The sequence below is a fragment of the Capricornis sumatraensis genome, chromosome 10, assembly GCF_032405125.1.
Source record: "Capricornis sumatraensis isolate serow.1 chromosome 10, serow.2, whole genome shotgun sequence".
NCBI lineage: Eukaryota > Metazoa > Chordata > Mammalia > Artiodactyla > Bovidae > Capricornis > Capricornis sumatraensis.
This window is the reverse complement of record NC_091078.1, coordinates 17,410,189-17,422,508: the sequence shown is the minus strand read 5'-3', so window position 1 is coordinate 17,422,508 and position 12,320 is coordinate 17,410,189. Positions and strand designations below refer to the sequence as shown.

General features: G+C 55.9%; 1 protein-coding gene across 2 annotated transcripts in view; it reads left to right on the top strand.

The window, feature by feature from the left end:
* The window catches only part of CDH23 (cadherin related 23), a 388,322-nt gene that overhangs the window by 375,217 nt on the left and 785 nt on the right, over positions 1-12,320 (top strand). Inside the window, exons 51-68 of one of the 2 annotated variants that reach the window (XM_068981694.1) lie at positions 196-333; positions 1,311-1,430; positions 3,146-3,323; positions 3,460-3,671; positions 5,791-5,982; positions 6,173-6,286; positions 6,934-7,063; positions 7,166-7,417; positions 7,497-7,658; positions 8,813-9,069; positions 9,416-9,513; positions 9,909-10,029; positions 10,113-10,192; positions 10,324-10,364; positions 10,515-10,575; positions 11,055-11,184; positions 11,370-11,492; positions 11,865-11,969. In XM_068981694.1, the coding sequence (XP_068837795.1) occupies positions 196-333; positions 1,311-1,430; positions 3,146-3,323; positions 3,460-3,671; positions 5,791-5,982; positions 6,173-6,286; positions 6,934-7,063; positions 7,166-7,417; positions 7,497-7,658; positions 8,813-9,069; positions 9,416-9,513; positions 9,909-10,029; positions 10,113-10,192; positions 10,324-10,364; positions 10,515-10,575; positions 11,055-11,184; positions 11,370-11,492; positions 11,865-11,969 (2,514 nt within the window). The remainder of the gene's footprint in view (positions 1-195; positions 334-1,310; positions 1,431-3,145; positions 3,324-3,459; positions 3,672-5,790; positions 5,983-6,172; positions 6,287-6,933; positions 7,064-7,165; positions 7,418-7,496; positions 7,659-8,812; positions 9,070-9,415; positions 9,514-9,908; positions 10,030-10,112; positions 10,193-10,323; positions 10,365-10,514; positions 10,576-11,054; positions 11,185-11,369; positions 11,493-11,864; positions 11,970-12,320) is intronic. The other variant, XM_068981695.1, reaches the window with a different exon arrangement.

Sequence of the window (12,320 nt, the reverse complement as noted above, 5' to 3'; positions counted from 1 at the left end):
CTGGGACCCATGCCCATTCCTTGGGACCTTTGGGCACCTTCCACTCCCACCCTGCTGGCCTTTAAGTCCTGTGGGGATGACCATCCATGAGTAGCTTGATGCTCTGGGTTGTCTGCATCAGTGAGTTTCTTGGGCAAGGGCAGAAACTCTAGATTAACCACGGCCCATGCTCTCTCTCTGCCCACTGGGCTCCAGGAAGCTGTCTTTGAGGATGTTCCTGTGGGCGCAGTCATCCTGACGGTCACTGCTACTGATGCTGACTCAGGCAACTTCGCCCTCATTGAGTACAGCCTTGTGGATGGTGAGGGCAAGTTTGCCATCAGCCCCACCACAGTAAGTGGGCAGTGGAGGGCCTGGGTTTGGGGAATGGGAAGTGGGAAGGGCCCAAGGTCATAGGCTGAGAAGCCACCAAAAGTATTGCAGTCAGCCCTCTGTTTCTGGGTCCTGCCACCTGAACATCTGTAGCCTTAGAGGTCTTCCAGTTAAGTTTGCAAGCACTGTTCTCAGAGTCCCAGACATCCTTAGACTGCGGCCTTTCTGTCCCAGCAGACCTGGAAGGAAGTGGGCAGTCTTTTGGAAGTTGCCCCTTGTGGGACAGAATCTGAGATTTGTCTCCACCAGACTAGAAGACTTGATTCAAGTCCATGAGACTGCTTTTTGAAACTGCCCAAGAGAGGCATAGGAAGCTGTAGACAGTGGGCACAGTAGCTGAGCACCTACTGTATACATGGCCCTATTCTCAGTGCTGGGAGAGGGAAGAAGTGCCCACCACATAGCCCTCATGTTCCCATGAGTCTCGTGGGAATGCAGAAGCTCAAGATTTTGAATGTCGGCAAACTGATTCAAACGTGCCGTTTCAGTACACAGGAGGGAGGGAGAGAGCCCTGTGGCCTGGGGCTGGCTGGCCAGGCAGAGCCTTCCCCACTTGTGAGGCTGAAGCTGGACTTTCCCTCCCGCTCCCTGCCCACATCCCCCTGCGTTCTGCCGTTTCAGCCGGGTTTCTCTCCCTCCTCTCGGTGTGAACAATAAGACATACTCCCAGCCTGGCACTATGACTGTGAATACTTGGGGGGCATTACTAGGTACCTGGCCAGGTAGTGAGCTCCAGCCTGGGCTGTTTACCCCACCTCCAGGTAGACTCTGGAGTAGTGAAGGCAAGGAGAGCCGCTAGAACAAGAGCTCCGCGGGGCCGGGGCTGTTGTCTCCTCATTGCTGTATCTCCAGAGCCCAGAACAGTGTCGGCACTTACAGGTGCTCAATAAATACCTGCCAAACTGACGAAGGACCTGACTCCGCCCTCCCCCTCCTAGGGTGACATCTACGTGCTGTCCCCGCTGGACCGGGAGAAGAAGGACCACTATATCCTGACTGCCTTGGCCAAAGACAACCCTGGGGACGTGGCCAGCAACCGTCGAGAAAATTCGGTGCAGGTGAGGGACCTTGGCGTGGACACTAAGGATGTGGTTGTGGAGGCAGCAGGCAAAGCCTTTATAGGATGGGTGCTGCAGGGCAGAAGCAGGGCCGCCTTGGCCCCTGAGAGCTGTGGTGGCAGGAGGGAGATGCAGGAGCTTTGCCGGGGTTCACAGTGGCTGTGGCTTAGGGAGACGGGGGCTCTGCAGGAGAGACTGCTTGTGTCAGAGCCCTACTAAGGCAGCTAAACATATATGCAAGTAAGAGTTAGTTGCTTAGTCATTTCCAGCTCTGTGATCCCATGGACTGTAGCCTGCCAGGCTCCTCTATCCATGGGATTCTCCAGGCAACAATACTGGAGTGAGTTGCCATTTCCTCCTCCAGGGGATCTTCCTGACCCAGGGATCAAACCCAGGTATCCTGCATTGCAGGCAAATTCTTTACCATCTGAGCCATCAAGGAAGCCCAAACATACCTGGGTGTAAACCAAGTAAAGCCTGGGGCTCGACATGGCCCAGTGTCTCCATGGTGTCCCATTGAAAGAAACACAGTCCAGGAACCAAACATAATTATAAAGCATTTATATTTATTTAATGTCTCAGAGAACATGAATGAGGAATTGAATTCATAACCCCATTCCCAGTCCAGGTCTAGCGTCCACACAGTTGCTCTGGGGAGGCCAGCATCCCACCTTCGCTCTGTCCCCATTTCGATCCAGAGTCCTTCTCCTCAAGACTCTGCTTTCTTTTCTTTCTCTCTGTTCTTTCTGGCCTTTCCAGTCCTGTCTTTCTGTATTCAGTTCTTCCACTTCTCAATAGTAACCTAACCATCCAAAGAAAAGTCTCCTGAAGGGTCGGGAGGTAAGAAGCTGGGTTGGCAAAGGAAAATTCTCCTTAGCAGGTACGGGGCAGGGCTGGGAGCACTCACACATCCCGTCATTCTTGCCTGTCACATAGGCAGGTGCTGCGGTGGGGAGAACACGTATCTGTAGTCAGGAGTCTAGCTAGCAGCACACTGCGTGTAACCTCTCTGAGCCTCTGCTGTCAGCAATGCAGGGAAGGAGCGGCAGGGACGGCCGTGGGGAGGCCTCCCTCCCAGAGGGGCGCCGGGACAAGGAGACAGGAGTTAGAAAAGTGCTCTGTGCACTGAAAGAGGTTCTTGGTGTCAAGGCTATGAAGAGCTCTGATACAGGTGCAGTCAGACAGGGCCACAGCAGCCAGAGGGGAAAAAAAGGCCTCCTGGTGTAGCTAGAGGACCTGCCCTGGGCTGTGGGGTCAGCGGACAGAGCCAAGTCCCAGGCCAGACACAAACACCAGTCAAGAGGGGCCCTCAGGAGTGTAGGCATCACAGTCCTGCATTAAGGTCCAGAGATCAGAGGCAGATGTATGGGGCCACTGTGGGAAGGGACGAAGGACAGAGTAGATCGGCGGGGAGGGGTCCCTGCTGCAGGACCCAGACTCCAGACCACCTGCTAACCACAGTGCTAGCTGCTGAGTATTTATTCAGGCCAGGCACTCTGCGTGCACCATCACAGACGAGCCTCACAAGCCCTGAGAGGTGAGATCTTCTTGTCCCCAGCGTACACGTAAGAAAACCAAGGCTCAAGGGATTAAGGACATATTTTGAGGTCAGACTAAACAGTGGGCACTATCCACCCCAGCTTACTCTTGTGTGACCGGGTCACCTGAAGCAGGCCCCACTATGCTCCTGACCTTTGACCACAACCCCCCTCCAGGTGGTGATCCAGGTGCTGGATGTCAATGACTGCCGGCCACAGTTCTCCAAGCTCCAGTTCAGCACGAGCGTGTATGAGAATGAGCCAGCAGGCACCTCCGTCATCACCATGATGGCCACCGACCAGGATGAGGGCTCCAATGCGGAGCTGGCCTACTCACTTGAGGGCCCCGGCGTGGGTACGTAGCCTGCTCCCCGCTCCCAGGGTGCTTTAGGGGCTGCGGCCCCAGGCCAGGCAGAAGGTAGAGGGTGGAGGAGGGATGGGAAGGGTATCTCAGCCGGACCCATGCCCTGCTCTCCTACCCCACCTGCCAGAGGCCTTCCACGTGGACATGGACTCGGGCCTGGTGACCACAAAGCGGCCACTGCAGTCCTACGAGAGGTTCAGCCTGACCGTAGTGGCCACAGACGGCGGGCAGCCCCCACTCTGGGGCACCACCGTGCTCCTGGTGGAGGTCATCGACGTCAATGACAACCGCCCCACCTTTGTGCGCCCACCCAATGGCACTGTCCTCCACATCAGAGAGGTACTGCTGTCCCCAGGGCCTCCTGCCACCTGCAGCCCCTTCCCGGATCCAGCCTGCTTCTATATTCTGCAGCCATCCTGCAGCCTGAGGCTGAAGGGCCCCCCACTGCGAATGCAGGGAAACTGAGGCCAGAGTAGGGAGCCAGCCGGCTCAGTGCCACACAGGGCAGTGCTGAACAGTGGTTAGTTAGAAGGGCTGTGCCAGCCAAAGCTCTTGGATCCACATCTGACTCTCTCACTTACCAGCCAGATGACCTTGAGCAAGTGACTTCTCTGAGTCTTTTTTTTTTTTTTCGTCTGCAGAGTGGGACTAATAATAGTAGGTGTCCCATCTCTCGCTGCTAAATGTCTGCCAAGGACAGTCTCCTCACAAGTCACTTCCCCCATGCTTGTCTCAAAATAAACACGCAGCCCCTTCTGTCTGTCTGTTGTTCCTGCTGATACCAGTGTTGGAGACAGCCTGGGACCTGAGGATGATCATCAAAATAAGAAACAAGGGGAAGTGGCTGAGCGTCTGTTTCCAATTCTTCTTTCATGCCTTGTTCTCAAATGTCTTATAAAGATAGGGAAGGACTCCTGCCCTTCCCCTCCTTCCTCTCAGCACCAAAGCCCAAAATGCTCCTTGAAAGAATACTTGGGGTGTCCCCCACTTGTTCTTTTCTCCCCAGATGAAAATGAGCCAGTGGGCTCAGCATCTCTCCACATCTCAGAATGTTAGTGTTAAGTCCTCGCTGTCACTCTGCTTCACTTGGGGTCCCACACGATGAATTTCTCCCAGGGCTGAGCTCTAGGAAACACTACACTTTTACCTTGTGATTTGCTGTTTTAACCTGTGTCTACTGCAGTGATACAGCGGCCCTCTTTTCTTTATTCACTAGAGAGCTCAGAGTGGTCAGCCCACCTTGATTGATGTACATGTTAGTGTACACGCCTTCCCTCCCATTCCTGTTTCCATCTTCCTGCCAATAGTTTTTTTCTCTACTCTGATTTTTTTAACCCATTCACTCTACTATAGTTTATACATTCTTGTCCACTACCTCACATCTTCTTTACAGAATGCGGCAGCGTATAAATTAATAATAGTCTAGTTCTTTGTAACTTCCCTGGTGGCTCAGATGGTAAAGAATCCGCCTGCAATGCAGGAGACCCAGGTTCAATCCCTGGGTGCGGAAGATCCCCTGGAGAAGGAAATGGCAACCCACTCCAGTATTCTTGCCTAGAAAATCCCATGGACAGCAGAGCCTCGTGGGCTACAGTTCATGGACTCACAAAGAGACACAACTGAGCAACTGAGCATAGTTCTTTTCCACACCAAAGGGCCCCTTTTACAAAGTTGTTTTTTTTTTTCCTTCAAGGGATTCATATCTGAAAGATTCATGTTTCTCGAACAACCAGCATTTGTTAAGTAATTACCTCTGTCATCCCACTTTCAATCTAGAGGTAACTGCCAGTTGGAGTTTCTGATTGTCATGATCAAGGAGATAAACAGTGAAATCATGCTGAGCTGATGCTTTTTTAACTGAAAGCCAAAAACTTGTTCTTTTTCTTGTGCCCTTGGCAACCTTTTCATGGGCCAATGTTGATGTCTATTAGGTTTTTTGATAGCTCAGACTTACGGGACTTGGGAGCCTGAGGGTCAGAGAAGAGAAGTGGCATGTCCAGGTCACAGAGTGAATTAGTAACAGCCTTGGACCCAAATGTCCAATCTCTAGCCCCCAAATCACCCTCCCTGCATGCCCTCCCCATTTTCAGGGACCCCATTGGGTGGATGTGTTCTCTGGGGATACCTAGAGCTCCTGTGATTGGGGATGTAGGCCCAGAAACAGAGGGTGGCTCTGAGGGTCTTCTAAACCTCAGCATGCAGTGGGATGGAGGGATGGGATAGCCCTGGAAGGGTGGTCACCCCAAGAGTCTGGAACATGGTGGCTCCAAGGCTGGACTGTCTGTGGGCAGTGGCCTTGGCTGGGTTGGGGGTGAAGGAACATTCTAGCAGGTGCTCAGACTCCGGGAGAGTCCAGCCAAACAGACAGGCATTTCCTAGGAATGCTGAAAGGTGGCAAAGAAGTTCTGCTCTGGGAGCTGGGTTTCTCTCAGGATGCCTCCTCCTGTACCCCCTGCAGGAGATCCCACTACGTTCCAATGTGTACGAGGTCTACGCCACGGACAAGGACGAGGGCCTCAACGGGGCCGTGCGCTACAGCTTCCTGAAGACGACAGGCAACCGGGACTGGGAATACTTCACCATCGACCCAATCAGTGGCCTCATCCAGACCGCGCAGCGCCTGGACCGGGAGAAGCAGGCGGTGTACAGCGTAAGGGGGCGGGGCCTGGCAGAGGGGCGGGGCCCAGTGCCAGGGGCGGGACCGGCCGAGAAAGAGACTTTCTTATGGGCGCAGGACCACTACGTCCCCACCTAGAATGTCTGCGAGGGTAGTGACCTGTCTTCCGGGGACGCCTGCCTGGGGCCCTTCGTCCGCTCTGACGGAACTTCTCCTCCCCCAGCTCATCCTGGTGGCCAGTGACTTGGGCCAGCCGGTGCCCTATGAGACCATGCAGCCGCTGCAGGTGGCTCTGGAGGACATCGACGACAATGAACCCCTCTTCGTGAGGCCGCCAGTGAGCCTACCCCTCCCCTGCACTGGTCACACTGCACACTGCTGTAGACACACGTGGTTACATGTGGAAACTGCCTGGCATTTCACAGAATAGATACTGTCTGAGCAGCTACTATGCCAAGGCAGTACCCAGCAGTCAAAATGCACACAGAAATGCCTGACTCCTGGAGCTGGCGTCCCCATGTCTGCATACACGCTCATAAAAGGAGCCTGAAAATCAGTTCTGCTCTAGTGAGCTGAGGCCGAGCCTCTCCGTGTGGACTCAGAGTCTCTAACTTGGCGGTTTTCTCATCTTGTGTGCACACAGGGTGTGATGTTTCCTGGAGATTGCATGTATGTATGTGTGTGAGAGTGTGTATGTGTGCACATGCAAGCCCCCTTGTTCAAACATCCATCAGCTCCTAGGAGACCTTGGAGAATGTGCCCAGCCAGCCCTGCCCTCCTGGAGGAAGTTTTGGGTGACACTCCCTCAGGGCAGAGCAGGGGTCTCTCCAGCCCAACGCTTGCTCCCTTAAGGTTACAGCAGTTTCTCTAGGCCTGGGCAGGAAATTCCCTCAGCACCCAGGAAGGCACTGCCCAGTGCCTTCTGGCAGGAGCAGAGGCTCAGGCCTTCCCTTGGCCTCCCATGACCTCCCTCTCCCCCTGCAGAAAGGCAGCCCCCAGTACCAGTTGCTGACGGTGCCCGAGCACTCACCACGTGGCACTCTTGTGGGCAACGTGACAGGCGCTGTGGATGCAGACGAGGGCTCCAACGCCATCGTGTACTACTTCATCGCAGGTGGGGCCTGGCAGGGTGGTGCCTCCCGACCGACGCTGGGGCTGGAGATGACCCACATGTGCCCCCTCCCGGCCCCTCATGCTGTGCCACGGTCCCCTTCAGCCAGCAACGAAGAGAAGAACTTCCAGCTGCAGCCCGACGGGCGTCTGCTGGTGCTGAAGGACCTGGACAGGGAGCGCGAAGCCGTCTTCTCCTTCATCGTCAAGGCCTCAAGCAATCGCAGCTGGACACCTCCCCGCAGGCCCTCCCAAGCCTTTGACCTGGTCACTGACCTCACCCTGCAGGAAGTGCGTGTCGTGCTGGAGGACATCAACGATCAGCCGCCACGCTTCACCAAGGCTGAGTACACCGCAGGTGCAGGCGCCAGAGCCTGGGCCCAGGGTGTGGGGTGGCCTCTCCCCTGCTGCTCACACTCGTCTGCCTATTCCTGCAGGAGTGGCCACTGATGCCAAAGTGGGCTCGGAGCTGATCCAGGTGCTGGCCCTGGACGCAGACATTGGCAACAACAGCCTTGTCTTCTATAGCATCCTGGCCATCCACTACTTCCAGGCCCTGGCCAATGACTCTGAGGACGTGGGCCAGGTCTTCACGATGGGTAGGGGCTCCAGCCACTTCATGGCCTGTAGGCCTGGACGAAATAGGGTCTATGGGGGTACCACAGGGTATAGGTGGCCAGTCAGCCACATCAGTCCTTCTATTCACCCATCCAACTATCCACCTGTCCATCTCTATATCTACCCACCCACTTTCTTTTCTTCCCACCTCCTCATCCATCCACCCATGCATCCATTCATTCATCTTCATTCATTCGTCTGCCCATCCATCTCCCCATTCTCCTTTCCATATATCCTCCTATCTTTCCATTTGTGCACCTCACTCTCCCCTGCATCAGGCATTGTACTAGGTAGGAACTGGGGAGCCGGAATTCAAAAGGCACACTTCAGCCTAAAAGTGTGCATGGTTGCTTGTGCATCTGCCTGTGTGGAGAGCTGAGCATCTCTGGGTTAGGTTCTAGAAGGTGTCCCAGTGGGTGTCCCAATCAAACCTCCAGCTCCAGCCCCTTCCCTGCACTTTGCTGCCCACAGCAATCAATTCAGGTTCTTTGACCTGGCTTTCTAGGCTCATCAGCTCCTCCTCCTAATCCCGCTTTCTGGTTCCACAGCCCTTTTTACCCTTAAGGGCACGGCTCCCACTCAGGCTGAACTACTCACCATTCCTTCAGCCTGCTTCACACCATCCTGCCTGGGCCTTGGATCCCTTTGTGTTCACTTCCTGGAACACCATCCTGACCTTCATCTCTGCCTTCAGGATGCTCCCCTCACCACCCTCTAAGGTCTAGTTCACATGCCGCCACCTCCAGCCACACCACCAGACAACATCGCTTTGTCCTCCGAGTTCCCACTGCTCTTAAACTAATAAGCAGCTTGCTACAGGTCACAAAGCTACAAAGTGGCAGACGTTGAACCCAGATCTAAGTCTCTGAATCCAGTCTTTTAAGAGAAGACTGTGCCGTACCACCGCCGGTCATCTCTCTGCTGTGGTTGTGAAATTCCAAGGCGCATGTGTTATGTGTGAGAAACAGACACGGGGGTGCTCAGAAGTGCTCTGCAGCCTCCCAGCGTGGGATGGCAGGGTCCAGCTTGTCATCCTTGGGCCAGTGCAGCCCAAGTTGCGTTTTTAGTATGCCACGTGTTTAAATAAAACAGAATTCTCTAGAGAAAGTGCACCAGCCATGGGCTCTCCCTGCAGGGAGCGTGGATGGCATCCTGCGCACCTTCGACCTCTTCATGGCCTACAGCCCCGGTTACTTTGTGGTGGACATCGTGGCCCGGGACTTGGCGGGCCACAATGACACAGCTGTCATCGGCATCTACATCCTGAGGGACGACCAGCGGGTCAAGATTGTCATTAACGAGATCCCCGACCGTGTGCGTGGCTTTGAGGAGGAGTTCATCCGCCTGCTCTCCAACATCACCGGTGCTATCGTCAACACCGATGACGTGCAGGTACCCTGAGGAACCTGCTCTGGGTCTAGGGGGAGTGGAGCAAGAAGAGGGGCCAGGACAGGGAAAGAGCAGTGCAGAGAGATTGGGGTGTATGAAAGGGATCAGTCATTTCTTAGCTGCCTGAGCATGGTCCTTGCAGCTCTCTGGGCCTGTTTCCCCCTCTATAAACTGGGGCTAATAGTGTCTGGCCCAGTGCAGTACAGTGGTCAGCCTCGAGCTTGACCCTTGGTGAGCATTCAGTAGTGCTGGGGTTTGGGCAGGGCAGGGCAGGAGGGGCTGCTGGAAGAGGCCTGCCCCTCCCATGCCTTGCTCCTGCCACGCTTCCCATGATGCTCTTCTCACCCAGTTCCACGTGGACAAGAAGGGCCGGGTGAACTTTGCACAGACGGAGCTGCTCATCCACGTGGTGAACCGCGACACCAACCGCATCCTGGACGTGGACCGGTGGGTGTGCTCAGCTGTCTGTCTGCCCCCTGCCCTGGAGTTGGGTCTGTCAGCCTGCCCCAACCCTGGAGCTGGGGAGCAGGGTAACACCATCATGCCTGCTGTATGGGAGGCTCTCACTCAGGGGTGGGCAGGGCAGGTAGAGAGAAGGTGTGTGAACAGAGATCCACCCCCTGAGCCTTACTCTTCCCGTGTGTGAAATGGGACTATTACAGCAATTGTGAGGATCAAACAGGACCTTATGTGCAGGGATGGTGAAGCTGTAAAATACAAGGTTATCCAAGCTGGGTGGGCCTGGATCTCACAAGGCTTGGTGGGGGGTGAATTTGGGGGCAGACTGGCCTGAGTGGGACGAGCTCTCGAGGAATGGCTGATGCCTCTGCCCCCTCGCCCAGGGTGATCCAGATGATCGACGACAACAAGGAGCAACTAAGGAATCTGTTCCGGAACTACAACGTCCTGGACGTGCAGCCCGCCATCTCTGTCCGCCTGCCCGATGACATGTCCGCCCTGCAGGTACCCCAGGTGACACCCACCCCCACAGTCCCCGTGCTGCCCTGGGTGCTCTCACCCACTCAGGCCCGGCCCTGCTCCCCTAGATGGCGATCATTGTCCTGGCCATTCTCCTCTTCCTGGCTGCCATGCTCTTCATCCTCATGAACTGGTACTACAGGACCATGTGAGTGACCCCTACTGCCCTGCCCTGAGACAGGCTGACCGCGGACAGTCACGGACGCAGGCAGGGCCATTAGGCCCTAAGGTGCCAGTCCAGCCCCAGCTTCCTTCACCAGCCCCTCTGCTTCTTTCTAGACACAAGAGGAAGCTCAAAGCCATCGTGGCTGGCTCTGCAGGTAAGAGAGGGCTGTGATGGGTGGGGAGATGGGAGGGGCCCCTGAGGGCCTAGAGTGACCGCCAGGGCCTCACAAGGCTGGCTCAGGCCCAGCTCCCCAGCCCCAGCAGGGTGTACCCCTCTACCCCACACCCCAACCCTTCTCCTACAGGGAATCGTGGCTTCATTGACATCATGGACATGCCCAACACCAACAAGTATTCCTTCGATGGGTGAGTGGGGTTCCTGAACCCTGCTGGGTGCACTTTAGGGAAACTCCATCCCCACCCTGGACCAAACTGGGGTAAAGTCTCTACTGTCTCTCAGGCCCTGAGGGTGTCATGGACTGGCTGAAACCTGGAATGTGGGTGCCCCCTGCTGGCCCAAACACCCCTCTCTCCACCCTGACTTGGGCTCCCCAACCTGACTGGGCCACAAGTTCCAGGGAGGCATGGGTACCAGGTGCAAGAGGCCTCCACACCAAAGCCTATCCAGATGGGGATGTTGTCCTGGTTCTTGTGGGGTCTTTGAGGGGAGGATGCACCCACAGGTGCCACAGGCAAGGGGCATTTCTTACCACCCTCAACCCCCAGTCCTGTGACAAGATGTTGCCGAGGAAACGGTGGGGGCCGTTTCCCTCAAAGGCGTCAAAAGTGTCCGTCCACTCCAGCCTTCCTCTCTCAGCCTTCCCCCAACCCCACTCCATCTGCAGGGCCAACCCTGTGTGGCTGGATCCTTTCTGCCGGAACCTGGAGCTGGCTGCCCAGGCTGAGCACGAGGATGACCTGCCGGAGAACCTGAGTGAGGTCGCTGACCTGTGGAACAGCCCTACCCGCACCCATGTGAGCCTGGGCCAGAGCGGGCGGGGACAGCCATGTGGGACACGCGAGTGTGTACGCGTGTACACGTGTGCACGCATGTGTACACGTGTGTATGCATGTGTACGTGTGTGTATGCATGTGTACACACATGTGTAGACGTGTGCATGCTGTCTACTCCTGCTCCAGCTAACGCCTCCTCTCCCCAGGGAACTTTCGGGCGTGAACCAGCAGCGGTCAAGCCTGACGATGAGCGGTACTTGCGGGCTGCCATCCAGGAGTATGATAACATTGCCAGGCTGGGCCAGATCATTCGGGAGGGGCCCATCAAGGTGAGTTGTCCTAGCAGCCTCCTGCACCCAGACCCCTGGCTGGGCTTGGACTCCAGAGGATGCAGGGACGGGGAAGGGTCCTGGGAAACAGCTTCCTCCACTTCTGGGGCCTCAGCTAGACCCGCCCTCTGGGGGTCTAGAACAGAGAGCAGCCCTGGGCTGATGAGCTGCTTCAGCCCCAGTGGCCTCAAGGCCAGGACTCTGGTGACAATGGGTCCAGCTGGCCGCTGTCAGCAGGCTCTGCTCCCATCCTCTACCCTAGGATCAGATGCCCAGAGTCACCTTCCATTACCCCCACCTGTCAGGGAGAGAGTGGGGGTTGGGGCAGGAAGGGGAGGGCCTTGGTGGGGGTTAACCCTCTCCCTCCCCCAGGGCTCGCTGCTGAAGGTGGTCCTGGAGGATTACCTGCGGCTCAAAAAGCTCTTTGCACAACGGATGGTGCAAAAAGCCTCCTCCTGCCACTCCTCCATCTCCGAGGTAGCGGGTGGGCTGGGAGCTGTGTGCTGTGCCCCAGCCCTGGGGGTGCTCTCTCCCTCCCTCTCTTTCATCCTCCTTGGAGTCTCTGAGATGCAGCTAGGACCCAAGACTGCAGTGGGTGGGGGTCCAGGGAGTCGAGAGTTAGGTTCTGCTCTCTGGACTCTGCAGTGGGCTTTCCCAGGGATGGGTGGGTGCTGAGGCAGTGTTTCTCAGATCTGAGAAACCCCAAGAAGGTATCCTTGAGAGATCATGTCAATTTTAGAAACTGACTGCAGTGCCATGCCAATCACTTTAAACAGTCAGACTTTATCTAAAAAATTCAGACTTCCAGCTGGGCCAATATTCCCCACT